The sequence below is a fragment of the Natator depressus genome, chromosome 23 (genome assembly GCF_965152275.1).
Source record: "Natator depressus isolate rNatDep1 chromosome 23, rNatDep2.hap1, whole genome shotgun sequence".
Taxonomy (NCBI): domain Eukaryota; kingdom Metazoa; phylum Chordata; order Testudines; family Cheloniidae; genus Natator; species Natator depressus.
Genome location: NC_134256.1, coordinates 22,242,529 through 22,269,998, shown reverse-complemented (window position 1 = coordinate 22,269,998; position 27,470 = coordinate 22,242,529). Strand labels below are relative to the sequence as shown.

The following is a 27,470-nucleotide window of genomic DNA, read 5'->3' as shown; positions in this document are numbered from 1 at the left end:
TTGACGTTGGTGCCTGGGTGATGCCAACCCTCCTGGCCTCACTGTTCGTGCCAGGTGGTGACTCTGATTCCACAGCAAGAGGATCAGGGCGAACCACGGTTGCCCGTTAATGGGTGGGGCACCACTACATATTGTGTTAGGCTGAGGTGTCACATACAGAATAGGGTGAGCGTCTTTTGCCCTCCCCTCCACCCAGTATGGCGCCAAGAAGCCCTTTCAACTAAGCCACCAGGCGGCTTTTGAGGCAGACTGGGCTGAAACGGGTTAATTTGGTGTCTTGTGAGCTATTTCCGTGACTCTTGCGGTCGCACGGCGGCGCGGAGCACTCTGGGAGATGCAAATGACACCCGTGGCCGGAGCCCTGGGCGCCAATTGGCTGGCGCGGCGCGTCAATCAGGCCGGACGCCCAATGGGAACGGCCGCGGCGGGGCACGTCGCTCTCCCTCCCCCACCGCTCTGGCCACGCCCCCTGGGAGGAAAAGTTTCGGGCGGCCCCAGTGGCTGGAGGGGGAAAAAAAAAATAAAAAAAAAAGATGGCGGAAAATTTAAAAGGTGAGCGAGGGAAGCCGGCGCGCGCGGAGCGTGGCGGGAGGCCGGGCTGGGCTGGGCTGGGCTGGGCGCGCGGCGGGAGGGGCGCGCAAGGTGGGGGCTTCTATGAGGAGCGGCGCGAGCGCGGAGCTAGTTCCCCCCCCCCCCTTTCCCGGCGCGCGCGGCGGCAGCAGAAGCGACCGTTAAGGAAGGAGGGGGCCGGTTGAGAGCGCGCGTTCAGGGGGCTGCCCTCGCGCCCAGGGCGGGAAACGGGGCAGGGCGGAGTGGGGGGAGGGGCGCTGCCCCCGCTGGTGCGGGGGGAGGGGCGCACGTGACCCTGAGGGTGCCACAGATCCCCCAGGGCGCCCCCACTTCCCCCTGGGTGCCCCCACCCCACTGGCACAGAGCACCTCCCCTTTGTAGGCTGGTATTGACCCCCCCCCCGTACGCTTACGCCAACCTCCGGATGCGGGGTGACCCCCCCATGTACACTCATGCCTAGCCCCCAACGCGGGGTGACCCCCCTGTATGCTCACGCCAGCCCCCCCGGCGCGGGGTGACTTTCCACGTACGGTCATGCCAACCCCCCAGTGCAGGGTGACCCCCCCCCGTATGCTCACGCAACGCCCCACAGGCAGGGTGACCTCCCCCAGATGCTCACGCCAAACCCCCGACGTGCAATGACCCCCGCACGCTCACGCCAACCCCCCGGACGCAGGGTGACCTCCCCCAGATGCTCACGCCAACCCCCCGACGCGGGATGACCCCCGGACGCTCACGCCAACCCCCTGAACGCAGGGTGACCCCCCCCAGATGCTCACACCAAGCCCCTGATGCAGGGTGACCCCCCCCCCGACGCTCACACCAACCCCCTGACGTGGGGTGACCCCCCCCCGGAGGCTCACGCCAACCCCCCGACGCGGGATGATCCCCGGACGCTCACGCCAACCCCCCGGATGCAGGGTGACTCCCCCCAGATGCTCACACCAAGCCCCCGGATGCAGGTTGACTCCCCCCCAGATGCTCACGCCAACCCCCTGACGCAGGGTGAACCCCCCCCCGGACGCTCACGCCAACCCCCTGACGCAGCGTGAACCCCCCCCCCCCGGACGCTCACACCAACCCCCTGACGCGGGGTGACCTCCCCGAGATGCTTGCACCAACCTCCCGACGCAGGGTGACCCCCCCGGACGCTCGCACCAAGCCCCCTAGACAGGCTAACCACGTGCTCATGACAACCTCTGGATGAGGGGCAACCCTCGGACAAGGGGTGAGCCACTCCCCCGGCGCGTGCTCGGGCTGACCTCCTCTCCCTTGGTAGGCTCACCAGTCCCCCGATGTGGGGTGACCCCCCCAGTACCCTCTGGTGAAACCCTCAATGCAGCGTGACCCCCTCCCCGTGCACTCAGGCCAACCTGTCCGACGCAAGGGGATTCCCTCTACGTCACGCAGCCCCCCAACACTCCCTGCTGTCCTCCTGCTGACCGACCCTCACAGCTGTGACCCCAGGTCCCCCACTTGCACTTTGGCCCTTTCCGATGTCACAGCTCTGCTGGGGCCTCTCACTCCTGACCTGCAGCCCCCGCTAGCCAAGCTCTGGGCTCCCCCGCCACACAGCGGTTCCCCCCCCGCCTTCCCTGGGGTCCCTCCCCTCCCTGCCCAGCCAGTGCCAGCCCCCTAACGCTGACCCGTGTGCCCGCAGGCTGTGCTGTGTGCTGCAAGTCCTCATGGTCCCAGCTGCAGGACCTGTGCCGGCTGGAGAGGGTTTGCTGCGCCTCGCTGGGCATCACCCGCAGGAACCTCAGCCACTTCGAGGTGGAGTTCCTGTGCGACTACAAGAGAGTGCGGGTGAGTCTGCCAGCCTGTGACCCCGATCCCTTCCGGGATCCCGCCCCTGCAGCTGGGAAACCCCCATGTCCAATACCCTTGCAGCCCAACCCCCTTCAGCCCGGATCCCCCCTGCAGCCCATGTCCAATTCCCCTCTCCCCACCCCCCGGGCAGCCTGGATCCCTCAGCCTCCAATTCTCCTCACGCAGCCTGGGTCTTCCCACCTCCAATTGCCCCTCGCATCCTGCAGTGGGGAGAGCAGGGGGGCTGGGAGCCAGACTCCTGGTTTCTCTCCCTGGCTCTGGGAGGGGAGTGGGGTCTAGTGGTTAGAATGGGTGGGGGGGGGGAGAGCTGGGAGCCAGGACTCCCGGGTTCTCTTCCTGGCTCTAAGAGGAGAGTGGAGGTCTAGTGGGTCACAGTACGGGGGGGCGGGGGGAAGAGGTGTCTGGAAGCCCGGACTCCTGGGTCCCTTCTCTGGGAGGGGGCATGGCTACGCCCGCTGACCGGCGGGTTCTGGTGGCAGGAGGAGGAGTTCTACCTGGTGAAGTGGCGCGGCTACCCGGAGTCCGAGAACACCTGGGAGCCGCGGAAGAACCTGCACTGTGTGGGCCTGCTGAAGCAGTTCCACAAGGACCTGGAGCAGGCCTGGATCCGGCGGGACGGCAAGCCCAAGAAAAACGCCCGCTGGCTGGACCAGGGCGTGGCGAACTACGTGGTGCAGAAAGCCAAGCAGCGGCGGGCCCTGTGGCGCTGGGAGCGCCAGCTGAACGCCAAGCGCAACCACAAGGGGCGCATCGTGGTGGAGAACGAGGTGGATCTCGACGGGCCGCCCCGGGACTTCGTCTACATCAATGAGTACAAGGTGGGCGAGGGCATCTCCCTCACCCAGGTGGCGGTGGGCTGCGAGTGCCGCGACTGCCTGGCGGAGGCAGCCAGCGGCTGCTGCTGCCCCGGCGCCTCCCGCCACAAGTTCGCCTACAACGAGCTGGGCCAGGTGCGCATCCGGGCGGGGCTGCCCATCTACGAGTGCAATGCCCGCTGCCGCTGCGGGGCCGAGTGCTCCAACCGCGTGGTGCAGCGGGGCATCCGCTACGATCTGTGCATCTTCCGGACGGCCAACGGGCGCGGCTGGGGCGTGCGCACTCTGGAGAAGATCCGCAAGAACAGCTTCGTCATGGAGTATGTGGGAGAGGTACGGAGCGCCAGGCAGCCACCTCTGGGGCAGGGCCACTGGGGAACGTAGTGTCTATCATATGGGGATGGCTTGCCTGGCGTTGAGATGCAGCCACCTCTGGGGCAGAGCAGCTGGGGAACAGCTGCACATAATGTCACAAGTGGGGGGGGCTCGCCTGGCGCTGAGATGCAGCCACTGCTGGGGTGGGACAGCAGCTGCATGGGGATGGCTTCCCTAGTGTTGAGATACAGCCACCTCTGGGGCGGGGCGGGGCTGGGCTGCTGGGGAACAGCTGCACAGAGTCCCCCAGTGCCGTGCTCCCAGCATGACCCCATCCCATCCCGTCCCATCCCCCCAGATCATCACATCAGAGGAGGCGGAGCGACGAGGGCAGATCTACGACCGCCAGGGTGCGACCTACCTCTTTGATCTGGACTATGTGGAGGATGTTTACACAGTGGATGCTGCCTACTACGGCAACATCTCACACTTCGTAAATCACAGCGTGAGTCGGGGGGGGGGGGGGGACGAGGGAGAGGGGGCTGGGGACAGCCTATGGGTGGATAAAAACCAGTGATTGAAAAACAAACAAAAAACACCCTGCCACGATTTTTTTAATGTAAGTTAAATAGGCTTTTTTTTTCCCCTTAGAAAGAAAAAATGATTTAAAACAAAGTTTGAATTGCTGACAATGTATGTAAAGGCCCCAAATTTATGAGAATCTATGGAAATCATTTAAATCACAGTAACTAGACAGCCGGGCATGTGTGCTGTGGAGGTTTGAAAGAAAGTTGAAGCAGCGAACCGGTGGAAATCGCTGGCTCGCCTCATGTATTTTGTAGGGAGAATATTTGCTTTTGTTCAGTTTATTCACCTAACTCAGCTCAATGGCCAGTCCCTTGCAAGTTAAGAAACTGATCAGGAGCTGGCAAAGCAGGAAAGCTTGGTTTCCTCTTCCAGTTTCTGAATAAAAACTCGGTGGGAAAGGTAGAGATCTACTCGATCTAAAATCCCGAAGGACATGGAGACTAGAAACAATCAGTTCAAATTCACTAATTACAGAGAATGCTCCCTTTGTTTACTAAATCCATTTTAAATGCAAACCACGTTTTGATATTCCTCCTATTTTCTTCTGCATCCAGCATTTTCAAGGTAGTTTTATTGACCTGATTAAAAAGAACTGTTTCATTTTCAATGCAAAACACGTTTTGATAAACTCCTTTTTTTTTCTTATGCCTCCAGTGCATTTTAAGGTCATTTTATTGAACTGATAATTCTTAATTTTTTAAATTATTTCTAAACTAAAAATAACACTCTGGTTACCTTCTCCAGACCTGAAGAAGCTCTCTGTGAAACTTGAAAACTTGTCCGTCCCACCAACAGAAGTTGGTCCAGTAAAAGATTTTTACCTCACCCACCTTGTCCAACTAAAAATAACTTAGTTTTAAATGCAAACAGTTTTAGATAAACTTTACTTTTTTCTTCTTCTACACCCAGCACACTGAAGGTAGGTTTTATTTAATGAATGAAAAATAACTCAGTCAGTTTTCAATGCAAAACCATGTTTTTATAAACTCATTTTTGTTCTTACGCATCAACCATGTTTTAAGGTAGTTTTCATGGAATTAACAGTAGCTCAGTTTTAAATGCAAACCCTGTTTTGATAAACTCTACTTTTGTTTTTCCGTATGCATCCCGCACATTTTATGATTGTTTTATTGAACGAATTAAAGCGAAACAATTTAAAATCTTTGTGTATTTTTCATTACAATTTCCATCAAAATTAAACTTCACACAAACCATGAGTTGAACCCCCCCCAAAAAAAACTAAATAAGAAATGCCATTCACCAAATTCTCACATAATAAAAAAGTAAAATTTAAAAATTCAAATAAATACATAACCTCTATATTAATAATTCATCTTAATACACTGCATTAGTGTAATATTAATATTAACAAATCAGTGTAATATAATGTATTAAGATTGATGAATTATGCTATAAGTAGGCTTGGCAGAAGTCATTTTTTATCATTTCGATGGACAAAATTGTTTATTTTTAATCCTTTTCTCCTGATCTTTATTGATGTCAAGTTTCACAGTTGTGGGACAGTGGGGGGAGGGGCAGGGTTAGACAATAGGTTGGGTCAGGCTATAATTATATAATGACAGTAGATGCTAACATTCAGGAAGTTAAAGTTTTATAGCTGTTAGAACAAGAACACACACCACATGTCAAGACATACAAAGTCAATATCCTTCAAGCTGCATTTTTCTTACTTTGCCTAGCTGTCACGTTTGTGGGTGTGCAGTGAAAATGATGTTTACCAACACTGATCAGTAAAAATCTAATCCTTCCAGGCAGAGATCTAGGCTTTATGTTAATACCATAATATAATTTATCAATATTAATACATCATATTGTCCTACTTATGGATATTTCTAAATGACAATATAATGTATTAATATTAATTATATTTGAATCAGATAATTCATTAATAAATTATAACGTAATTGCTATATAATTGCTTAAATAAATGTGTGTAAACGTAGCGTGTCCTGCGGTTAGTGAAAAGATGGGCCAGATTTGGGGAAAAGGCGACATTTAGTTGCCAATCACAACGTTTTAACAATTACCAACCAACGAGCCTCGGCTTTTCTCTAGGGAGAGAACAGAAAAGCACGGACGCAGAAGGGGATTGAAATGGAGGGTTGGAAACTGGGCTCCCCGCTTGCCGATTCAAAGCGGTGATTTAAATCGCTTCAGTTTCAGTCGCTCCACCCTGGCGGGTGGGTCGAAGGAGCAGGGGAGGGAGCTGGTGGCGCTCTGGCGAGGGAAGGGGTATTGGGGGAAGTAGGTGGTGAGGGGGCAGGGCTATGGCGGCTTTGCCTTGCCCCACTCACTTACCCCCTCCCCCCCGGTGCAGTGTGACCCCAACCTGCAGGTATACAACGTGTTCATCGACAACCTGGATGAGCGGCTGCCACGGATCGCCCTCTTCGCCACCCGGCACATCCGTGCTGGGGAGGAGCTCACCTTTGACTACAACATGCAGGGTGAGTGCCCTCCGGGGGGGGCCTGAAGGGGGGCCAGGCCCCACTGCTTGGGAGAGCCCTGGGGTGGGATCCTCCCCCTGATGCCTTCTCTCCTCCCCCGCAGTGGACCCAGTGGATGCAGAGAGCACACGGATGGACTCCAACCTGGGCCGGGCCGGCGGCCTGGCCGGCTCTCCCAAGAAGCGGGTGCGGATCGAGTGTAAGTGCGGGGCCGCATCCTGCCGGAAGTACCTCTTCTAGCCCCTGCGTGCCCTGCCGGGGGTCTGGAACCCACGGCCGCCACCGCGCAGGGCTCTGGGGGAGGGGCAGGGGGGCCCATGCCCACCCTCCCCCCATTGGACTTACCTCACCAACCTGCATTCACTCTACGGGGTGGGGCCTGCTTCCCTCTGCTCCTTCCCTCCTGTCAAGGGGGTTTTTATAGGAACTGCTGTCATGGATTTTAATCAGTTGGTTCCCAGGCCGTGGCAGGGGACGGAGCCGTCCTGGCTCTGCCACGGCCGTGTAAAGACCCTGTCTACTGTGTACAGAGCGCCACGGCCTCCTGTGGGAAGCGGCCGGTTTGGGGGGGATCCAGGAATACTCGACTTGAAGCCGCACTTGACCCTGCGTCCCTATGCAACCAGCAAAGCAGCTGTGGGGGGGGAAGGCGATGTTTTTAAACCAATTTGGGGCATTTTGTAAAAGGACTTTTTCTACCAGGTATTTTTGATTGGGGGGGAGGGGAGGGAGCTGGGGTTGGGGAGCAGCTGGGCCGCGAGAGCTGATGTCTGCGATCAAGGCAATTAGATGGTTTGATTCTGGAGCCGGTGGTGGTATCTGGTTCTTTTGGCTTGCGGTAACAGCGCCCCGTTGTTATAATGGCTAGAGAACAGGGTCGAGGGGGTACTCGGGAGTGGGCGCTCTCCCTAGGCACTGGGGGGTGCCGTCTGTTTAATTCCAACCTCCTAGTTAAATCCAAATGATCTCTTCTCTGCACAAACTTAGATGGAGGAGTTTGCTTCACTTCCTGTCCTAAACTGGCAGGGAGTTTTGCTGTGTGGCTGTTCCTCAGGGGTCCCATCCCAGAGTCTGCTGCATTTCAGTGCTGGGCAAGCCGCCCTGTGATGTGTTATACGCAGCTGTTCCTTAGCTGCCCTGCCCCATGGGTGGTTGCATCTCAGCACTGGGCGAACTGTCCTTTTACACTCACAGGTTTGGGATTGGTCCAGGCCCCAGCTGTTATTTCTGTGGAAGGTGCGGGTTAAATAGGCCCCTTGGCCCTAGTTCCACAGCCCTTAGCTATAGGGGGCAGGGCCTCCCCAGATATGCCCAGCTGCGGCCCTCCCTCCCATGCTGGCAGCACCGCTGGCACAGGTCAGGGCAGGAACCTCACCTGTCTGGATCCACCCGTGTGAGAACCAGGCCTCCCAGGGGTAGCGAGTCGGGGGGCTAAGGACAGCAGGTTTCAGTCACCAAGGCAGGGGAGGGAGCCCCTAACAATGCTTGGCCCTCTGCTAGCGCTTTCCAGCAGCAGCTCTCACGTCCTGTCAGTATCGTTCGCCCTCTTCTACTGATGGGGAAACTGAGGCACAGGGACTTTGGCCCAACCACGGAATCCAGGTGTCCTGCTGTCTAGGCCGGAGGCTCCGTGGCAGCGGGGTCCCAAAGGGACATGCCAGCAGCATGCCCCTGGGGAGTGAGGGCAGCCCCAGGGAACCGACTCTGAGAGGCTGCCTCAGCTTACGTGTACCGTGGCTACGTCAGGGCGGTGGGGGGCACATGCTGAGCCCCGCGCCCCAGGGATCTGGGCAGAACCAGCAGCTTCAAGCAGGGCTGTAGGTCAACCCGCCCACTGAGGGCGACCTGCCCCCGTAGCAGCCCCCCCCCAGCAAATAAAGTAACCCCTTACCAGCAGGGGGGCAAGCAGCTCTGGGACCTGCCCCAGTCCGACCGGCAGCCTGAGACTGCCCAGCCAGAGCCAGCAAGAGAACCCAGGCATCCTGGCTTGCAGGAGGAGGGAGGAAGCGGGCTAAGCACAGGGGGGCCCCCACACCAAGGGGGAAGACACGACGGGAGCGTTGGGGGGCAAGAACCACAAAGGGTTACATGGGGTCAGAGGGCACCCAGGCCCCTCAGCCACCAGGGCCAGGGAGCCGGGCTCAGGGGGGAGCGGGGCCCCTATTTCTGCTCGCGGCGCCAGACGATGACCATGCCCTTGGCGTCGCTGGAGGCCAGCAGGCTCTCGTCGCAGTTGAAGCTGACGCCCAGCACGGCGGCGCTGTGCCCCTGCAGCTTGTTCACGATGGCCCGGCTGGTGCGCTCCACGTCGAAGAAGTAGACGCACATGTCCTCGCTGCCCGTCACTGCAAGGGGGTGGAGTCAGGGGCGGGGCCTGGACCCCAGGCCTGAGAACCCCAGGGAGGGGCAGGGCCTTGGCAGGCAGACCCCCTCTGGGGGTGGAGTCAAGGGTGGGGCCTGTGCCACCAAGCTCCCTGAGGGGTGGAGCCAGGGGCACAAAGCCCCTGGGGGGGTGGAGCCTGCCCCAGGAACCCCATGGAGGGGCCGAGCCTGGAGTTCTGGGGGTCAGAAACCAGGGGACCGATTCCCCCCACACCACCCCAGAGGATTCTGGGAGGGAGGTGAGCAGCAAACTTGAGAAACCATGGGCTGACTCACATGCCCCAGGGGATGGTGGGGGACAGGGACCAAGCAGAGGGGGCTCCCCCATGGGCCCATGCCGGGGGGTGGCTCTTACCCACGCAGGCCCCCTGGCGGAAGGACATGAGGGGGCAGAAGATGCTGCGGACGGGGTGGGAGCCCTGCTGGATCTGGAAGCTCCTCTTCAGCTGCAGGGTCCCCTCGTTGTCCACCACCCTGCGGGCAAAGCGGGTGTGAGTGCCGGGGAGGGCCCCCCGACAGCCTCCCTGCCCCACCCACTGGGGCCCAGCCCCGACTGCCGGGGGAGAGCGCCCCCACCCTGCCCCATGGCACCCCCCAGCGCCCGGCCCCGACTGCCAGGGGAGAGCACTCCCGGCCCTGCCCCACGGCACCCCCCGGCACCCAGCCCCAACTGCCAGGGGAGAGCGCCCCCCACCCTGCCCCACGGCACCCAGCTCCGACTGCCGGGGGAGAGCGCCCCCCACCCTGCCCCACGGCACCCTCCGGCCCTGACTGGCGGGGCAGAGCGCCCCACAGAACTCCTCACCGGTAGAGGAGCAGCTTGTTGAGGCAGGCGTTGATGAGCAGCGAGGGGTCACGGGCCTCCCGGCTGACCCAGGAGCGGGCTGAGATGCTGGTGATGGAGCTGCCCTCCTGCACCACCAGCCGTTTGGCCTTGGTCAGCTTCCCTGTGGGGCGGGGGGAGAGGGGGCGGTTAGGGCTGGGGGGCCGGGGGATCCCCGCCCCCCGCCCGCCCAGGGGGCAGCTCACCCGTGGCCATGTCGAAGAGGAAGGAGAAGACGCTGCCGCGGTCGTCGCCGGCCCAGAGCAGGCGGCCGGGGGCATCGAAGGAGAGTGCCAGCACCCGGCCCGTCAGCTTGCTCGACCCGCCCTTCACCTTCTTCCCCGTCGAGATGTTCACCACGTGCAGGTTGTGCCTCCCGTTGCCCACCTGTGGGGGGAGCCGCGGAGCCGTCAGCCCCCTCCCCGGAGCGAGCCGGCGCCCCCCAGCAGGGACAGGCCCCCTGCCCCATTCCCCTCCCGGGGCTGGCCGGCACCACGGCGAGGGGCTGGAAGACGCAGCAGAGCAGCTCGGCGCCGTCGGGGTCGGGTCGAGGGGGCCGGGGGCCGGTTTGGGGGGCAGGATCGGGGGCCGGGTTGGGGGGCAGGCGGGGGGGCTCACCACGGTGAGGTTGTTGTTCATGGGCTGGAAGACGCAGCAGAGCAGCTCGGCGCCGTCGGGGTCGGGTCGAGGGGGCCGGGGGCCGGTTTGGGGGGCAGGTTCAGGGGCCGGGGGGCGGGTTGGGGGGCAGGCGGGGGCTCACCACGGTGAGGTTGTTGTTCATGGGCTGGAAGACGCAGCAGAGCAGCTCGGCGCCGTCGGGGTCAGGTCGAGGGGGCCGGGGGCCGGTTTGGGGGGCAGGTTCGGGGGCCGGGGGGCGGGTTGGGGGGCAGGCGGGGGGGCTCACCACGGTGAGGTTGTTGTTCATGGGCTGGAAGACGCAGCAGAGCAGCTCGGCGCCGTCGGGGTCGGGGATCTGGCGGATGCACTTGCCCTCGGCGGCGGCCCAGATGCGCATGGTGCCGTCCAGCGAGGTGGAGACCAGCACGTCGTTGGAGAGGGACCAGGCGAAGTCGGACACGCCCCGGCTGTGGCCCCGCAGCACCCGCAGCACGGCGGGCGGGGCGGGCGCCAGCTGGCACACCGAGATGGTGCCGTCCAGCGAGCAGCAGGCCAGCAGGTGCTTGTCGTCGTTGGCGAACTGCACCTTGGGCACTGGGGGGGTGGCGGGGGGTGAGTGGGGGCACCGGGCCACCGCCCCCTCCCACGGGGCCCTGCCCCCCCCCCGTGCCATCGCCCCCTCCTGGTCCCCTCCCACGGGGCCCTGCCCCCCCCCGTGCCATCGCCCCCTCCTGGTCCCCTCCCACGGGGCCCTGACCCCCCCCCGTGCCATCGCCCCCTCCTGGTCCCCTCCCACGGGGCCCTGACCCCCCCCCGTGCCATCGCCCCCTCCTGGTCCCCTCCCACGGGGCCCTGACCCCCCCCCGTGCCATCGCCCCCTCCTGGTCCCCTCCCACGGGGCCCTGACCCCCCCCCGTGCCATCGCCCCCTCCTGGTCCCCTCCCACGGGGCCCTGCCCCCCCAGTGCCATCACCCCCTCCTGGTCCCCTCCCACAGGGCACTGCCCCTCTTTGAATGTAACCCTCCCCCCACCCAACCCTGCAGGGAGCATGCCCCCCCTTCCGGTGTCTGCCCCCCCCTTCTGCCCCACACAGCTGTCCTCCAGGCCCTGCTCCCCACAGCACAGCCGCACGCTGCCTCCACTGACCACCCCTCCCGCCCCCCGGGCACCTGCCCTGGCCACATGGCATGACCCAGTGTCCCCCACTTCCAGTCCCCTCCCACTCCATGGGCTGGTCCCCCATCTTGCTCCAGTGGGGACCCCTGCCTAAAGGAGCGGGTGGGTACGACCCCCCCATCCCAGCAGCCCCCCCTCACCGGCCTCGTCGACGTGCTGGTCGAAGACGTGGTACATGCCGGCGAAGGCGTAGTTCTCGCTCAGCGTTGTGTCACCGGCCATGGCCCGGCTGGCTTCCGCCACCGACGTGGGCACCACGCTGCCGGGGGGCCTGGGTCAAAACTGGCCACTCAGAACCCAGGCGTCCTGGCTCCCGGCCCCCCCTGCTCTAATCGCTACACCCTACTCCCTTCCCAGCGCTGAGGAGAGAACCCAGGAGTCCTGACATAGCTCTGTGGGTCAGGAGTAGGGATCCCCCCTTCCATCTCCCCTGTGACATAGCTGTGCCAATGCCCCGAGCTTACACCTGGACTCCTGGGTTCTCCCGCTGGCGCTGGGAGGGGAGTGGGGTCTAGTGGTTAGAGCAGAGAGGCTGGGAGCCAGGACTCCTGGGTTCTCTCCCTGGCTCTGGAAGGGGGAGTGGGCTATAGGGATTAGAGCGTGGGGGCTAGACAAGGATAAGCCCTATAGCTATCACCAGGAGAGCTTGGTGGTGCAGAGAACCCAGGAGTCCGGCTGCCCCCAGCCCAGCTCTGGATGGGGGGCAAAGGCAGGTGCCCCAGACAGCAGCCACCACTGGCTGGGAGCAGAGCCCAGGTCCAGGGCCGTGGTGCCACCTGGCTGGGCAGGGCTGCCTGGGTTTGCAGAAGCCCCGGAGAGACATGGGGGTGCAGGCGTGGGCGCAGCCCCCAGAGAGCCCCCACCCCTGGCGCCCCCACGCTCACCGTTCGTCATACGCCACGCGGTTCATCTGCGCCTGCAGCTGGTAGGAGCCACGGCTGACGGAGCGGCGATGGCCACGGGCCCCCAACGCCCGGGCATCATCCTCAAAGTCCTAGGGGAAAATGGACAGGTCACCTGGATGACGGGCCCCAGAGGTGGCTGCATCTCAGCACCAGGCGAGCCTACCTGTGTGGCGTTATGTGCGGCTGTTCCCCAGCTGCCCCGCCCCAGAGGTGGCTGCAGCTCAGCACTGGGTGAGCCACTCCCATGCAGCGTTATGTGCGGCTGTTCCCCAGCTGCCCCGCCCCAGAGGTGGCTGCAGCCCAGCACTGGGTGAGCCACTCCCATGCAGCGTTATGTGCGGCTGTTCCCCAGCTGCCCCGCCCCAGAGGTGGCTGCAGCCCAGCACTGGGTGTGCGGCCTCTCCCGTACCTCCATGCGGTCCAGCGTGGTGCGGCTGCTCCGGACGATGCTGTTGCTGTAGGCCCGGAAGCTGCTCTGCTCGGAGAGGGGCCCGTAGCGCTGCGCCAGGAGCTGGGCGCGCAGCCGCAGGTACAGCTTGCGGGCGCCGGGGTCGTGCCCGGCCTTGGCGTTCTCCCGCAGCAGCTGGCTGCGCCGCCGGATGTACTGGGTGCGGAACTGCGGGAAGCCGGGCGTGCGGTAGGCGTTGTACCTGTGTGAGAGAGCCCCTTGTGACCCCCAGCATGGCGCCCCCCAGGGGAGAGCCCCCACCCAGCCCCCCGTGACCCCCAGCACGGCGCCCCCCGGGGAGAGCCCCTTACCCAGCCCCCCGTGACCCCCAGCACGGCGCCCCCCAGGGGAGAGTCCCCGATGACCCCCAGCACAGCGCTCCCCAGGGGAGAGCCCCTTACCCAGCCTCCCGTGACCCCCAGCACGGCGCCCCCCAGCGGAGAGTCCCCCATGACCCCCAGCACGGCGCCCCCCAGGGGAGAGCCCCTTACCCAGCCCCCCGTGACCCCCAGCACGGCGCCCCCCAGGGGAGAGTCCCCCATGACCCCCAGCACAGCGGTCCCCAGGGGAGAGCCCCTTACCCAGCCCCCCGTGACCCCCAGCACGGCACCCCCCAGGGGAGAGTCCCCGATGACCCCCAGCACAGCGCTCCCCAGGGGAGAGCCCCTTACCCAGCCCCCCGTGACCCCCAGCACGGCGCCCCCCAGGGGAGAGCCCCCTGCCCAGCCCCCCGTGACCCCCAGCAAGGCGCTCCCCCGGGGGAGAGCCCCCCCGTGACCCCTAGCACGGCACCCCCCAGCACCTGCCCCTGACTGCCAGGGGCGAGCGCCCCCGCCGAGCCCCCAGCCCCCCGACTCACCTCGCGTCGACAGCCAGCACTTGTTGCCACACTGCGGCCATGCCACTCCCTGCTGGCGCCTTGGGGGAGCTGGCCAGCGGGAGCCTGGGGGGGCAAGGAGGACACAGAGTCAGCCGGGGATCCATGGGGTGGGGGGTGGGGCACAGAGCCAGCCCTGGGGGGGGGGGTCACCCACCCCTGACACACCGGGGGCAGGGGGTGCTTCCCTCGGGGTCCCAGCTCCAGCCCCGCAACATCTCTGAACCCCCTTCGCCTGCAGCGGGCGGGCGGGGGGTGGCCCCGGGAGGCTGGATGCAGGGGCCAGGAGGGACCCCCCCCACCCCAAGGAGACCCGTGAGAGGTTATTATGGGATGGGGTGGGGGGGGTGCGCTGGGCTATGCTGGGACCGGTAGGGGTGACTGGGGGGGCAGGAGTATTATGGGTTAGCTCAGGTTGTTGCTAGTGAGCGGGGGGATGGAGGTGAAAGGGGGGGCGATGCTGTGAGGAGGGATACGGGGGGGCGGGAGAAAGAGACACATCCCGGGGGGGGGGTCCTATAGAGGAAAGGGGCCGGGGGGGAGCACAGACCGCGGGGATGGGGCTCCTAATGGCAGACTGAGGTGCAGCCCCCCATTGCAACCCCCCCAGCACGGATCGCATCGCACCCCAAGGCAGGGGGGTCCTGCAGCCAGCCCCCCCATTGCAATCCGGGGGGGGGAACCTAGCGGTCCTGCAACTCCCCCCAGCACGGATCGCATCGCACCCCAGGGCGGGGGGAGGTCCTGCTGCCAGCCCCCCATTGCAATCCGGGGGGGGACCTGGGGAGGTCCCATTACATCGCCGCAAGAGCGGATCGGGGGTGGGGGGGGGCGCGGCGCTGCGATGCAAACCCGCACGGGGGCGGGGGGGGTCGGTACCTGGGGCGGGTTCCGGCCTCAGTCCCGGGGCCGGCGGCAGCTGCTGGGGGCGGATGCGGCCACGGCGCCCGCCCCGGACCGCAGCCGCATGCGCCTGGGTGTGTGTGGGGCCGAGGGGGGGGATAATCAACCAATAGTGCACCGATCCCTCCCCCCATGCAACCAGCCCCCCCGCCCCCCTCTGCACCCCATGCAACCGCCCCCCCCCGCGCACCCGCCCCCCTCTGCACCCATGCACCCAGCTCCCCCCCCCCGCGCACCCAGGCACCAGCCCACCAGGGCTCTGAAGAAATCTCCCAGCCCCTAGGAAGCTGCAGACCAGGCCCTGGGCTGGGAGAGCCATCTCCACCCTAGCCAAGCTGCCCCTCCCTGGAAGAGCCAGGGCTGATGGCCAGCAGCTGGGGAACAAAGCCTGACCCACCAGCTTGATTTCCTTCTTGGACGGGTGGGGGTAACTGGTTTGGTGGAGAGGGGGGACGGGGGGACAGATCACCCCCCATCGGGGAGACCGGGAGAGACCCAGAGAGGCGAAGTCGGGAAAGCAACTGAAATCCTGCTCTGCTGGAGGAGATTCCCCAGGGGCCGCCCGTCCTAACGGCTCGGTTACTGAGGGACCATGAAAGATGCACCCCAAGAGTTGGATGCTAATATTGTCTCTGGCTCATTCAATTGATTAACCATCCGTTCGGATACTGCAGATTATAGACTAGGGGTATTTCGTGACTTGCAAACCCAGCTTTGTACTTCGGGATCACTGAAGCATTATACCCAGCTGTACAGAAACGCTTTCTGTAACCTGAGAAGTAGATCGTTTTAAACATTAGCTCGAAGAACATTTTTATACCTGGACTTCAGCCAGGCTTTGGACCAGGGCGGTCAAACAATGAAAAAAAATTGGCAATGAATCGCGAGATTTAAAAACAAAAAACCGTGTCACTCAATCGCGGGTTTAATTGCACTGTTAAACAAGAATCAAATCCCAATTTCACTTCAGGTCGAAGTACGAAGAGGCACACACACGATTTGTGCATCTGGCCCAGAAATACCTTGCAACGCCAGCTACGACCGCACCAGGCGAACGCCTGTTCTCACTTTCAGGTGCCAGTGTAAATAAGAAGCGGGCAGCGTTATCGCCCGGAAGTGTCAACACACTTGTTCGTCTTAGCGATCGGCTGAACGAGAAGAAGGACTGAGTGGACTTGCAGGCGCTCAAGTGTTAGATTGCTTCGGTTCTGAGTGCAGTTATGTCACAAAAATTTTTTTTTACACTTGTAAATTGCACCTACAGGATAAAGAGATCGCCTCATCCCAGGGCTGTAGGGCAAACTGAAAAATATTATTTCTCTTGTTTATCTTTTTCACAGTGCAGCTACGTGTAATCAAAACTACTGCTGCAAAGTGAGCACGGTACACTTTGTACTCGGCGTTGTAACTGAAATCAATATATTTGAAAATATGGAAAAACATCAACACATTTATAATCAATGGGAATTGGTGTCGTGGTATTGTATAACAGTGTGATTAAAACTGGGATTAATCGCAATTTTTTAAATCTAGTTAATTTGTTTTGCGTTAATCGCTTGCGTTAACTGCAATTAATTGACAGCCCTGCTCTTGCCACGGTCCCACATGACAGTCTGATAAGTAAGCTGGAGAAATGCGGGCTTGGCAGAATTACCATTAAGCGGACACAGAATTGGTTAAATAACCACAAAGAGTAACTGTTCATGGACTGATGTCTTGGAAGGAGGTCTCAAGCGAGGATCCCCAGGGATCTGGTCTGGATCTGGTGGTGTTTTACATCTTTATTAACTACCAGGATGTAGGGAGAGACTGATCTAGTGCAGAGATGTCACAAAGCGAGGGGGGGTTGCCAACCCTTTAGAGGACAGAGCTAAAATTCAGAGGGATCTTGATAAACTGAAGAACTTGGCTGTAGCCAACAAAATGAAATTCAACAAAGACCAATGTAAGGGGCAAGAAAAACCAAATGCACCAGTACTGAATGGGGCAGAACTGGCTGGGCAGCAGCACTGCTGGGAGTGGCGGTGGATCACAACCCGGCCACGTGATGCTGTTGCAAAAAACACATGTGCAATTTTAGGTTGCATTAGCAGAGGCGTAGCTGCAAGTCGCAGGAGGGGACAGGACCGCTCCGCACGGCCCTGGCTAGGCCTCAGCTGGAGGACGGTGTCCGGTTTTGGTCACCAACGCCCAGAAAGGACGTGGAGACACTGGGTAGGATCCAGAGGCGAGCGCCAAAGACGATCAAAGGGGAGGGACGCCAGCCACGTGAGCCAAGGCAGCAGGAACTGGGTACGCTCAGTTTGGAAAAGAGATTGACAGCGCTCTTCGAATACTCGAAAGGCTGCCATAGAAAAGATGGAGGCAGGTCGTTCTCTCTTGCCCCAGAGGGCAGGACAAGAGGCCGTGGGTTCAAACTACAGCACAGCAGATTGAGATTGAATCTCAGGGAAAACTTCCGGCCGGGAAGAGCAGCAGGACAACGGAACCGAGGCCTCGGGAGGTCATGGAAGCGCCTTCGAGGAGGGTTTCGAGCGGAGGCCGGAGCCTTCTGTCTTGGATGGTTTAAATCCTGCAGCATGGTCGGGGGTCAGACTAGGTGCCCCTTGTGGTCCCCTCTAACCCTATGGGTCAAGGAGTCTATGATCCCCCACCTCATGCACAGCCCCCACTGCACCCCAAATGCCATCCTCCACACTCATCGCCACCCCCGCACCCCAGTGCACAGCCCCAAATACCGTCCCCCCCCCACAGCCCCAGTGCACCTCGTTAGCTTTTGGGTTCTGCATGAAAAATCCCCTGCACAATTCCAGGGGATCCACTCGCACTTCAGCAGTGGTAGGGCTCTTACCCTGGGGTGGGGTCTCCTCCCAGCTCTGGGAGGGGAGTGGGGTCTGGTGATTAGAGCAGGGGGGGCTGGGAGCCAGGACTCCTGGGTTCTCCAGGCGGGGGGGAGGGAGGGGGGAGGCTGGGAGCCAGGACTCCTGGGTTCTCTCTGTGGCTCTGGGAGGGGAGTCAGGTCTGGTGGTTAGAGCAGGGGGGGCTAGGAGCCAGGACTCCTGGGTTCTCGGGGGGGGGGGGGGAGCTGGGAGCCAGGACTCCTGGGTTCTCTCTGCGGCTCTGGGAGGAGAGTCAGGTCTGGTGGTTAGAGCAGGGGGGACTAGGAGCCAGGACTCCTGGGTTCTCGGGGGGGGGGGGGGGAGCTGGGAGCCAGGACTCCTGGGTTCTCTCTGCGGCTCTGGGAGGGGAGTCATGTCTGGTGGTTAGAGCAGGGGGGACTAGGAGCCAGGACTCCTGGGTTCTCGCGGGGGGGGGCTGCCTGTCCCCCTCTTACTGGAATCTCCTCCAGGCGGGGGGGTCCCGGCTGCTGGTGCTCAGGGATCGGCCCTTGCGGCTCTCGGGCGTCCAGGCCATGGTGGCTCCTCCCCCTCCCCCACCTGGGGGCTGGGGCTTTATAGCAGGGGGCGGGGCCAACACCTGCGGCTCACCTGGATCCCGCCCCGCCCCCTCCCCATGGGCTGGAGGGTGGGGCTGGGAGCCCGGACTCCTGGGTTCTCTCCGGGCGGGAGGCGGGTCTGGGGTTAGAACCCAGGCGTCCTGACTCCCTCCCCTCCCCCTGCGCCCAGAGAAATTTGCAGCCTCCCAACCTGGCCAGTTGCTTCCCCTCTCGCTCCTGCCTCTCCTAAGATGGCGGCCACAGGAGTCTGCCCTATGCCAACATGGCGGCCCCCATGGTTCCAAGATGGCCGCCCCCACGTGAACACCCCCTTTCTCATAGGTCGTAGATGGCTGCCCTCTGTTACCTCTCTTTCAAGATGGCGGCCCCCATGTTACCCCCTTCCAAGATGGCGGCCCCCATGTCTCCGGCTCCAATATGGCGGCCTCTAGTCTTTCTCCCATCATGGCCGCCTGGCCGTTGCTCTCGCGAGGGTTTGGGGTCTCGGGGCCGCTCCCCGGCGCCTTGCTGTCCAATTGGGGCGGGGGGGTGCGGGGGTCGCTTGGTCGCCGGCGCCTTGGGACGCTGGGGTGGGGCCTCACCTGAGGGAACTCGCCTGCTGATTGGCTCCTCCAGAGGTCTGGGCGGGGACTCACTTCAGGGAACTCGCCTGCTGATTGGTCCTTTCGGTGGCCGGGGCGGGGCCAACAGCGTTGAAGGAAAAGGCGCGAGCGGGGGTGGTGGGTGGAACAACAAATCGTTCGCGTGATGGCAGCGGCTGGGCAGGCCCGGGAGTGAGTAGCTGGGGGTCACGGGGGAGGGGCTAGGCGATGGTGTGTCCCCTGTGGGGTCCCCCCTCTATGGTGGGGGCGATGGCGTGTCCCCTGTGGGGGGGTTGGGGTCCCCCCTATATGGTGGGGGCGATGGCGTGTCCCCTGTGGGGGGTTGGGGTCCCCCCTCTATGGTGGGGGCGATGGCGTGTCCCCTGTGGGGGGTTGGGGTCCCCCCTCTATGGTGGGGGCGATGGCGTGTCCCCTGTGGGGGGGTTGGGGTCCCCCCTCTATAGCGGGGGCGATGGCATGTCCTGCAGGGGCTTGGGGATCTATGTAGGGCGCTTGGAGTGGGACCTAGACGCCCGCTGGGCCCGTCTTGTCCCGATCGCATCAACCCTGGCCCCACCCTGGCAATTTCGACCGTCCTTGACCCTGGAGCGCTTCAAAGATCACCCTCGAGTCCTTGACCGCGACTCTACGTGGAGCCGCGGCCGGGTTGGCTGCCCTGCCGCGTTCTGCGCTGGTGGCTTCAGGTCGACGGCGTTGCCGTGCCTCACCTGAGAGCCGATCGTGTAACCGAGGCTGGGTTGTCATCTGCCGGCATGGGCTGGAGTCTCCCAGTTGAGCAGCAATGTCAACGTCGGAAGCGTTGCTTTGCCACGAGCCTCCGATTTGAGCAACTGTGGGCGTGAACCTACCACGGGAGGAGACGGCACGGTGTCTGGGAACTCCTCGCACTCCTCCCCTCGGTCCTTCAGCATCTCATCTGCTTGGGTCCAGCTGTTCTACGTTCATGGGCTGATCTTGCCCAAATATTTGGCCATCTAGCCGGTGGAGATTTGGTCCTATGTGGTGGAGGATAAGTAGAGCTGGGTGCCATCTCTAGCCATGAAAAATTAGATATTTATCTGTAAATGGCGGTAAACATTGGTTTCGCCCGCATGCACCCAAACTGGCACTAAATATTTCCACCAATGAGTGTTGAAATTTATGGAGAGGTAAAAAATAAGAAAAATGCCAATTGAGAATTTGTTAGAGACCATCGTTAAATTGTTCTCAGCTGAGACACCCATCAAGCCGCTTGGGTGCGAAAATTTAAATCGGTGAAAATACCAATAAAATGTTTCAGCCCTCCCAAATTTTGTGTGACTGTGAAACCATACAGAGATAAAAATTGGGGGGAAAAAAGCTTAAAAATAAACATTACTATCCATAAAAGAATGAACTTGGCCAAGCCTAGTTAGGTGCATGTTATTGGGGCTTGAGTCTGTGTAGTCCGATAGTTGTTTGATAGGATTAGAATGCGATTTGATCCTTTAATGGGACTCAATTCATGAGGGATTTGGTGGTGGAAGTGAAGTTGCCCATCCTAATGTCACTCTAAAAAGGACTCCAACCTTTTTAGGACGTTCTCCTGGACCCTGCCGCTTTTCCTGGCCGAGACAGCGAAATCACAGTTGACAGGAACACGGCAGAGAGCATGAGAGAATGGAGATCTCTCCTCCATCCATTGATAGATCATCCGTTGGCACTGCTGAAGTGGTTCTGGTTCCACATTTGAATCCAGATGATGATGGATCTAGATGAGTTTGGAGTTGCACTTTCTGGGGGACTAATATTGGCCGGTTGTTGGCTAGACCCACTGGATCCCATCGCAGGCCTGAAGGAGATAGAGACACTTCTGTTGACCTTACACCCTTGACCAGATCTTGGAAAACTTGTCCTGATGTTGAAACTAACCAGTGCTTAAATTGCTTTATGTTGAGTCGTCCGATCGGTTTAGACTAGAGGACGACTTGCGCCGTGCCACTTAAATTACTAACAACAATTTGGAGTGGTCTGCCTCATGCATGGCTACAGTGACTTGTCGAACTGGCTGCCAATCGACAGTCTAGACAATAAGATGCTGTTGTTTGGATCTTGGGCTTGCTTGTGACACTTTTTTGTTTTGTCAGATAGGCAGAAAAACCCATTTGCAATTGCTAATTCCCCCTTGAACCCTGCTCCTTAGTGAGTGTGGCCATTGCTATTCTCTTTCCGAGTCCCATCATGATGAGTTTGTCAAAGTCACTATAATTTTCTTTCACATCATCTGCATTTCTCTGGTAGGGATGTACACACTGCTCATGGTAATGTACTTACATTTCCAAGGCAACCATAAGATGGTCACTTCTACCTTTAGGTAGATTTTCAAGCTTGGGAACAATGCAGTTGCCAATTTCAAAGCCAACACCCACTTGTCTTGGTGCTGAGGCTGGGCAACCTCACCAGGTGAGCATGTACCCCACTCCGATCATTGTAAATCGCCCGTCAGCAGTAAATCTGGTGTCACAGAGAGTGGCAATGTCCATTTTTAGCCACAGTCGCACTTGCGAGATGTCGGTGTCCTCTTCAGTCACGAAGGGCGACGACAGACCTGTGCTAAAGGTGCTGGTATGAAACTATTGAGGAGTAAACGTATAAATAATGAAATAGGATTTAAGCTTTCAAGTTCTTCTTCAGGCTCCATTGTCTCTTTCCCACCAACAGAAGTTGGTCCAATAACAGAGATTTCCTCACCCATCTTCTCTCTGTTTAAGTATGTGACCTAGTGCTATAAGACTTATTTCTGTGTACGGGGGGGAGAAACAAGGACACCACAAAATAACAAAATCCCCCTCCAGACTTTGGTGCGCGTAACCTTGAGGTTCACCATTTTAACCTGTTGGAAACACTGGGGGAATGTCCAGCCTCGAATAGCTTATGGTAGCAATTGGGGTCCCCCAATTACAGTTACCTGGAACACCGCATGTGGACCGGGGCCAGTGAGCAAATTAAACATGGCTGCCAACCACAGATGGGTGGATGGGAGAAAGGCTATTAAAGTAAGATGAATGTCTGATGTCTAGTGGGCACACTGGGGTGGCAGATACCCGCTTATGGGGCGTCCTCCACTAAACTCTTCTCGTCTCTTCATCAGAAGGTTTCCATCAGAAGTAGGCATGATGTGGGGGTTGGCTTGTCCATATCTTTTTTTGATAACTGCAATTCTCCCAGTCAGTATTTAAATCCTCAATAAAGTTTTCATATCTTGATGTCTGGCTCCCCAATCTTATCCTGAATTCCTTCGCCAGCCACGCGCGGTTAAGACGGCAGGGCTAGTCCCTTGTGCCCTCTAAATCCATCCAAGGGCCATGCTCCCATCCCTGGATTTCAATGGGAAGCAGGGCCAGTTCTGATTGCCGTGACTTGGGTCCGGACTCCTTTGTGGTGGTCAGAACTTCTTAAGGAGAAGCCGCTGGGTGACTGTTGACTGGTGGATATAGGCAGGGCAGGTCCAAGATTTCCTTGATGCCCATCATTCTCTTGGAGCTGGGGTACGATGTAGGGTGTGGATATGTGGGATGGCCGGAGTGGTTTACTGCCCCGGATAGCTTATTGGGGCCAGAGTTGGCCGCTTCATTGGAGGTTTTCTTGCTGCGGGCGCATGAGTCACCCTCCAGGGATGGGGGGAGAACCCAGGAGATCTGGGGGGGGGGGGCGGGGGGAGAAGAGAGAGGGGGCCAGTGTCTCTATGGTGGAAGGTGGCTTAGAGCAAAGATGACTCCCCTGGTTCTTCATCCCATGGGTGGAAAGGGCTCAGCTGTGGGACTGGGGCTCTGTAGGGGGAGATTTAGCCAGAGTGTTGCCTCTAGAGTTTGACATCTAGGGCAGAGATCATGGCCTGGGGGAGTCCAAGCAAGGAGATGAGGTTGGTGGTGCTGTAGGCGTTGAAGCCTCTGGGGCGTTGTCCCCATCCCAGAATCAGCTGCCATAGGAATCCTTCCATCCGTGGTGGCTTGGAAAGGAGCACGACGGCTGGGGATCTTAGGGGGGCGGGCTTCTGCCATCGGACGAGCGAATTAGCGGCTGGGGTTTCTCGCAGGCTGGGCCTATCGCTCCCTGGCCGTGACCCTCTCCCTGCCCCTCCCTGCAGGCTCCTGGCCCAGCTGGATGAGGCGCTGGCTTTCGAGGGGCCGACCCGAGAGGAGCTGGAGGCGGAGCTGCCAGCCAAAGTCCTGGTGGAGCATGCTGTGGTGAGTGATGGGGCAGCCAGCCTCTGCCTTTGGGGGGCGCCAGCTCTGATCCAGCCCCAGGGTGGGGACTGGCTGACCCAGACAAGTGGGGAATGGAATACGGGGCCTGTCCCCCCTAGGAGGTGCTGGCTCCCATCCTGTCCAGGGCGTGGGACTGGCTGACTCAGGGTGGGGCATGGGGCATGCGGCCTTTCCCCTCCAGGGGGCGCCGGCTCTAATTTCCCCCTACCACGGCTCCCTAGGATACACGGAAGAAGCAGAAGTGGATGTGCAGCCAGCTCCATGTGGTCAAATTCCTGCTGGAATTCTTGGACCAGAGGGACTCAGCCCCCTTTGACCAGAAGACCACAGAGGCAGCTGTCCGTGAGTAGCCCGGACTCCTGGGTTTTCACCCCGGCTCTGGGAGGGGAGTGGAGGCTAGTGGGTTAGAACGGTGGTGGCTCAGAGCCAGGACTCCTCAGTTTGATGCACTGCCTCTCTTCCCTCCCGGCCCAGGGAACGAGATGGCACAAGCCAAGCAGCAGTGGAAGGAGCTGAAGGCTGGCTACCAGCAGCAGGTGGAAGCCATCGAGGGGGCAGTGCCCAGTGTGCTGGCTCAGCTGGAGAAGGGCCAGCACCTGGCGCAGCGGCTGAAGGAGGCTCTGGCGCGATACGAGGCCCAGGTAAGGTCCTGTCCTGGGCGTGTGTGAATGTGGGGATCCCACTGTTGCCATCAGCTGCCCAGGGGGCTCCAGGGATTCCCCTTCTGCCACCAGTTCCCCTTGGTCCTGGGGGGAGGAGCCCTGCGGTTGCCTAGGCGGTCGCAGGGACCCCCCCTTGCCACCAGCTCCCCTCTCCCCACAGAGACACGAGGCTGAGAAGAAGGCAAGGGACACCCGGGAGAGACGGCAGAAGGAGCAGGTACTGACCCAGGGGTGTGTGGGGGGCAGAGCCAATCAGTGGGGAGAGAGGAGAAGCGGGGGTGGTTGGGACTATTCTAGGAAGAGCTGGTGGGTTGATTGTGGGAGGAGCAGTGGGACTGGTGAGGGCAGCAGCTGCCCCATTTCACTGTTCTCCCCCCGCCCCCAAATCCAGGAGCAGCTGGAGGAGCGGCAGCAGCAGCTGGAGGAGCAGGCGGCTTTGCTGCGGAGCCGGGTGCAGGCTCAGCGCCAGGAACTGCACCGGCTGCAGGGGGAGCTCCAGAGCCAGGAGTGTGTCGCCAGTGGCTGGAGGGAGAAGGTGGAGAGGTGAGAACCCAGGAGTCCTGGCTCCCAGCCCCCTCTGCTCTAATCACTAGACCTCCCCCTGCACGGAGTTGGGGATGGAATCCAGGTGTCCTGCTCTCTCCCCCCAGGAGCTCTGCTCTCTGCCAGCTCTTGGAGACCCTCCAAGGGGTCCGGGTGGTCTCTGCCTCTGCTGATGAAATCGACGTGGAGCTGACGCCCGGCCCCCAGCCGACGATCCATAATCCCCAGCCAGCGACCCCGGACCCCCAGATGCTAAGGTTCACCTTGTGCTGGGTGGAGGATGGGAGCATCAGGGTGCGGGTGAGTAATGTCCTGGGGGTGCAGGGAAGAGGCTGGCTGGGTCTGACCCAGGAAGGGTTGAGGGGGCCAGGCTGGCTGGGTGGGACGCGGAGGGGATTGGGGGGCCAGGCTGGCTGGGTGGGACGTGGAGGGGATTGGGGGCGCTAGGCTGGCTAGGTCTGACCCAGGGAGGGTTGTGGGGCAGGCTGGCTGGGTGGGACCCGGGGGGGGAAATTCAGGGGCGCTAGGCTGGCTGGGTCTGACCCAGGGAGGGTTGTGGGGGCAGGCTGGCTGGGTGGGATGCGGAAGGGATTGGGGGGGCCAGGCTGGCTGGATCTGACCAGGAGGTCGGTGTGTGTGTGTCTCTCTCTCTCTCTCTCTCTCTGCCCCACAGAGCCACAGTCCCCTCTTCCCACCCCCCGGGCCCTGCGCTGACGTCCGGGGCACCGTCCTGGAGCTGCAGCAGAGCTACAGCCAGCTGGCCCCACTCCTGGCTGAGATCCAGGCCCTCCAGACCAGGTCTGTCCCGCAGCCCACCCCACCAGCCCCCCACCTTGTAGGGGGCAGCACTGATTTCCCCCCTCCCTCCCTGCAGGTTCTCCATCGACTGGCAGCCCCAGGAGCGCCAGCTCCGCTTCCTACAGCCCTCAGCCATCTGGACGCTGGCGGTGGAGCCGGGATACCCGGTGTGGGGGGGCGTCCGACTGCTGGCAGTACAAGGGCAGCGTGGTCCTGGGGACCCCGGGGCCTGGAAGGTGAGTGGATGGGGGAGAGATCTAAGAGCGCCAGAGGCTGCAGGTCGGGAGTGAGGGTCACCGGCAGGGCTGGGGGGAGCCCAGGGCCCTATGGCCAGGATTCCTGGATTCTAGCCTTTGCTCGCTGCCCCGCCCTCTTTCTGTGCCTCAGTTTCCCCATCTGTTGACCCAGCCTCCCCCGCTCAAGTCTTCTAACCTGCCTCTCTCTCTCCCCTCTCAGCCCCCACAGGAAACCCCATCCCTGCGTGACTGGCTGGAATACTTGAGCACTCTGGACATCTGAGCACCCCACTGGGCCCCAGAGCCCCTTATGGGGGGAGGCTGGGACAAGCCCCCCCCCCCCACCGCAGCAGAGAGACCCTCAGCCTGGATCTGCTCCCTGTGCCTGACCAGCATGCACCCACTTTTCTGTCTTTGGGGGGGCAGCCTTCCCCCCCCCAAACTCCTGCCTGTGATGGGAGGGGGAGGTTAAGCAGCCCTGTAATAAACACACATTCGTAAAGTTTTGTGATCACCCCTCATTGGGGGGGAGCCCTAGATCACAGTCACCAGATGGATCGTGGGCTGCTTGTGGCACCCACCCGTGGGAGACGGATACTGACCCTTCCCCCCACCCTACAGCCCCTGTGCCTCCCATCCGGATCGGGGCTGGCACCCCCTAGAGGGGAAAGGCCCTGGGCCCCAATCCCCACCCTCTTTGCTGCCTGGGTAGCCTGCCCATATGTAGTTCCCCATCTGGCCACAAGGTGGGGCTCTTGTCCTGTTCAGTTTTACTTGCTAAGGGGGGGGTGGGGTGTGTGTGTGAGCTCCCCTGCCCCTTCTCAGATGGGAGGAGCCCAGACCTGCCCCCCCACAGCTGGGATCACCCCCCTCCACCTCAGCCATGCTTGGCTGAGAACCCCAAGGGGTGTGGGGTCTGGGGGGTGGGGGGCAGATGGAACTAGAGGAGTGGGGCAGGTTGATTTGAGATGGGGATGGGGGGTGGAAAGATGAGGATGAGGAGTGTGGGGGGGGTTAGGGGGCTGGATGGGGATAGCGGGGGTGGAGCTGCAGGGGGTGGAGGATTGGCTGCAGGGGCAAGGGGGGGCTATGTGGGGTTGGGCAGGTGGGGGTGGAGACTTGGGGGGTCTCTGTGAACTGGTGCCCTAGAGCTGAAATTGACCAGCCCCCGTGGACCCTACTAGTGCTGCTGGACTCACCCCAAGTGAACCCCACCCCACCCCACTCCCCCCTGCCCTCTCCTAGCTTCCCCCTGGGTTTTTCCGTTGCATCAATGAATATTTCAGGGGCCCTGGCTCTGTTCTCTGCTCCCCTAAATAAGCCAGGGACCCCCACAGCTGCCGGGACTGTTGTGGGGGGGAGAGGTTGGGGGGGATGTTGCTGCCAGCAGCTGCCTGCAATTTACGAATGGTAAGTCTGTCCCTATCTACCTGCTTTTGAAGGAATCTGAGAAGGGGGGGACTGCAGGGTGGGAGTGAGGGGCACCGGCAGAGCTGGGGAGGGACCCATGGCTGGGCTAGCTGGGGGCTGCGGGATGGGAGGTGGGGTATCTGGCCCAGGTGAGCCCTCCTTGTGGCGTTATGTGTGGCTGTTCCCTAGCTTTCCCGCCCCAGAGGTGGCTGCATCTCAGCGCCTCTTGAGCCCTCTCCCTACAGACACCAATAAACCCTTTGCTGACACTTTCCTATTGTTGCTATAACGCGAGAGCATCAGCAGTGCCGGGGTTGTGGGGTTTAGATGGTCGGAGGCCTAGGATGGATACGCTGCCCCCCATGTGCCCTGCTGCAGCCCAGCCGGGCCCGTGCCGGCGCGGAGCCCACACTGGGACGGGGTGGGGGGAGATAATGCAGTTTGCCTGCGGGGCCCATCTACTCCTGGCCGCTGTGGCTGGTGAGTTGAGTGCATCCACGCCTGGGAGGGCCCGGACTCGCCTTTGCTTCCGCTTCAGGGACGCTTTTGTGCTGCTCGGGCACGGTGGCCCCGGGCAGGGGAACGCAAGACGCCAGTGATGGGGAAAGCAAGAGTGCTGGGGGCGGAAAAGGAGAGAAGGAAGAAAAGAAGCAAGGGGGACAGAAGGAGGGAAGAAAGGAAGGTAAAGGAGTGAGTGACGGAAGGAAGCAGAGAAGAAGTGAGTGATACAAAAATGAAGAGATGTGGGTGGTACAGATGAGAAGGAGAGGGGAGTAGGAGAAGCAAGCGGTAGAAGTATGAGACGAAGCGAGCAGTG

At 60.8% G+C, this 27,470-nt stretch overlaps 3 protein-coding genes across 6 annotated transcripts; 2 read left to right on the top strand and 1 right to left on the bottom strand.

The window, feature by feature from the left end:
* The first annotated feature begins 158 nt into the window (after positions 1-158).
* Positions 159-7,240, top strand: SUV39H1 (SUV39H1 histone lysine methyltransferase). The gene is made up of 6 exons (XM_074937721.1): positions 159-552; positions 2,231-2,376; positions 2,880-3,548; positions 3,889-4,035; positions 6,457-6,586; positions 6,690-7,240. The coding sequence occupies exons 1-6, from the start codon at positions 534-536 to the stop codon at positions 6,824-6,826; spliced, it is 1,248 nt and encodes a 415-aa protein (XP_074793822.1). The 5' UTR covers positions 159-533; the 3' UTR covers positions 6,827-7,240.
* WDR13 (WD repeat domain 13) lies at positions 4,274-18,400 on the bottom strand. 4 transcript variants are annotated; one of them, XM_074937720.1, is made up of 10 exons: positions 14,696-14,795; positions 13,799-13,882; positions 12,901-13,141; positions 12,471-12,580; positions 11,727-11,845; positions 10,696-11,003; positions 9,998-10,178; positions 9,774-9,915; positions 9,324-9,442; positions 4,274-8,931 (listed from the first exon to the last, which is right to left on the bottom strand). In XM_074937720.1, the coding sequence occupies exons 2-10, from the start codon at positions 13,837-13,839 to the stop codon at positions 8,747-8,749; spliced, it is 1,446 nt and encodes a 481-aa protein (XP_074793821.1). In that variant the 5' UTR covers positions 13,840-13,882; positions 14,696-14,795; the 3' UTR covers positions 4,274-8,746. The 4 variants fall into 4 exon arrangements, with proteins under 4 accessions (XP_074793821.1, XP_074793819.1, XP_074793820.1 ...); XM_074937718.1 differs by lacking the exon at positions 14,696-14,795 and adding an exon at positions 18,367-18,400 and having other exon boundaries at positions 4,275-8,931; positions 11,727-11,857; XM_074937719.1 differs by lacking the exon at positions 14,696-14,795 and adding an exon at positions 14,972-15,004 and having other exon boundaries at positions 4,275-8,931; positions 11,727-11,857.
* Positions 18,401-18,837: 437 nt separating this feature from the next.
* Positions 18,838-25,711, top strand: ZWINT (ZW10 interacting kinetochore protein). The gene is made up of 10 exons (XM_074937722.1): positions 18,838-18,949; positions 22,884-22,983; positions 23,226-23,346; positions 23,479-23,645; positions 23,827-23,883; positions 24,058-24,209; positions 24,317-24,509; positions 24,883-25,007; positions 25,084-25,243; positions 25,464-25,711. Exons 1-10 carry the CDS (start codon positions 18,924-18,926, stop codon positions 25,524-25,526), a joined length of 1,164 nt encoding a protein of 387 aa, XP_074793823.1. The 5' UTR covers positions 18,838-18,923; the 3' UTR covers positions 25,527-25,711.
* Positions 25,712-27,470: the final 1,759 nt, after the last annotated feature.

Coding starts and splice junctions, on each gene's coding strand:
- SUV39H1 (XM_074937721.1), top strand. Junction 2,377..2,879: donor GCGACTACAAGAGAGTGCGG/GTGAGTCTGCCA, acceptor TTCTGGTGGCAG/GAGGAGGAGTTCTACCTGGT. Junction 6,587..6,689: donor CTTTGACTACAACATGCAGG/GTGAGTGCCCTC, acceptor CCTCCCCCGCAG/TGGACCCAGTGGATGCAGAG.
- WDR13 (XM_074937718.1), bottom strand. CDS start 13,839: ATGGCCGCAGTGTGGCAACAAGTGCTGGCTGTCGACGCGAG. Junction 11,858..12,470: donor CGCGTGGCGTATGACGAACG/GTGAGCGTGGGG, acceptor GTTTTGACCCAG/GCCCCCCGGCAGCGTGGTGC. Junction 10,179..10,695: donor TGAACAACAACCTCACCGTG/GTGAGCCCCCCC, acceptor CTCCCCCCACAG/GTGGGCAACGGGAGGCACAA.
- ZWINT (XM_074937722.1), top strand. CDS start 18,924: ATGGCAGCGGCTGGGCAGGCCCGGGA. Junction 23,884..24,057: donor AGAGACGGCAGAAGGAGCAG/GTACTGACCCAG, acceptor CCCCAAATCCAG/GAGCAGCTGGAGGAGCGGCA. Junction 25,008..25,083: donor ATCCAGGCCCTCCAGACCAG/GTCTGTCCCGCA, acceptor CCCTCCCTGCAG/GTTCTCCATCGACTGGCAGC.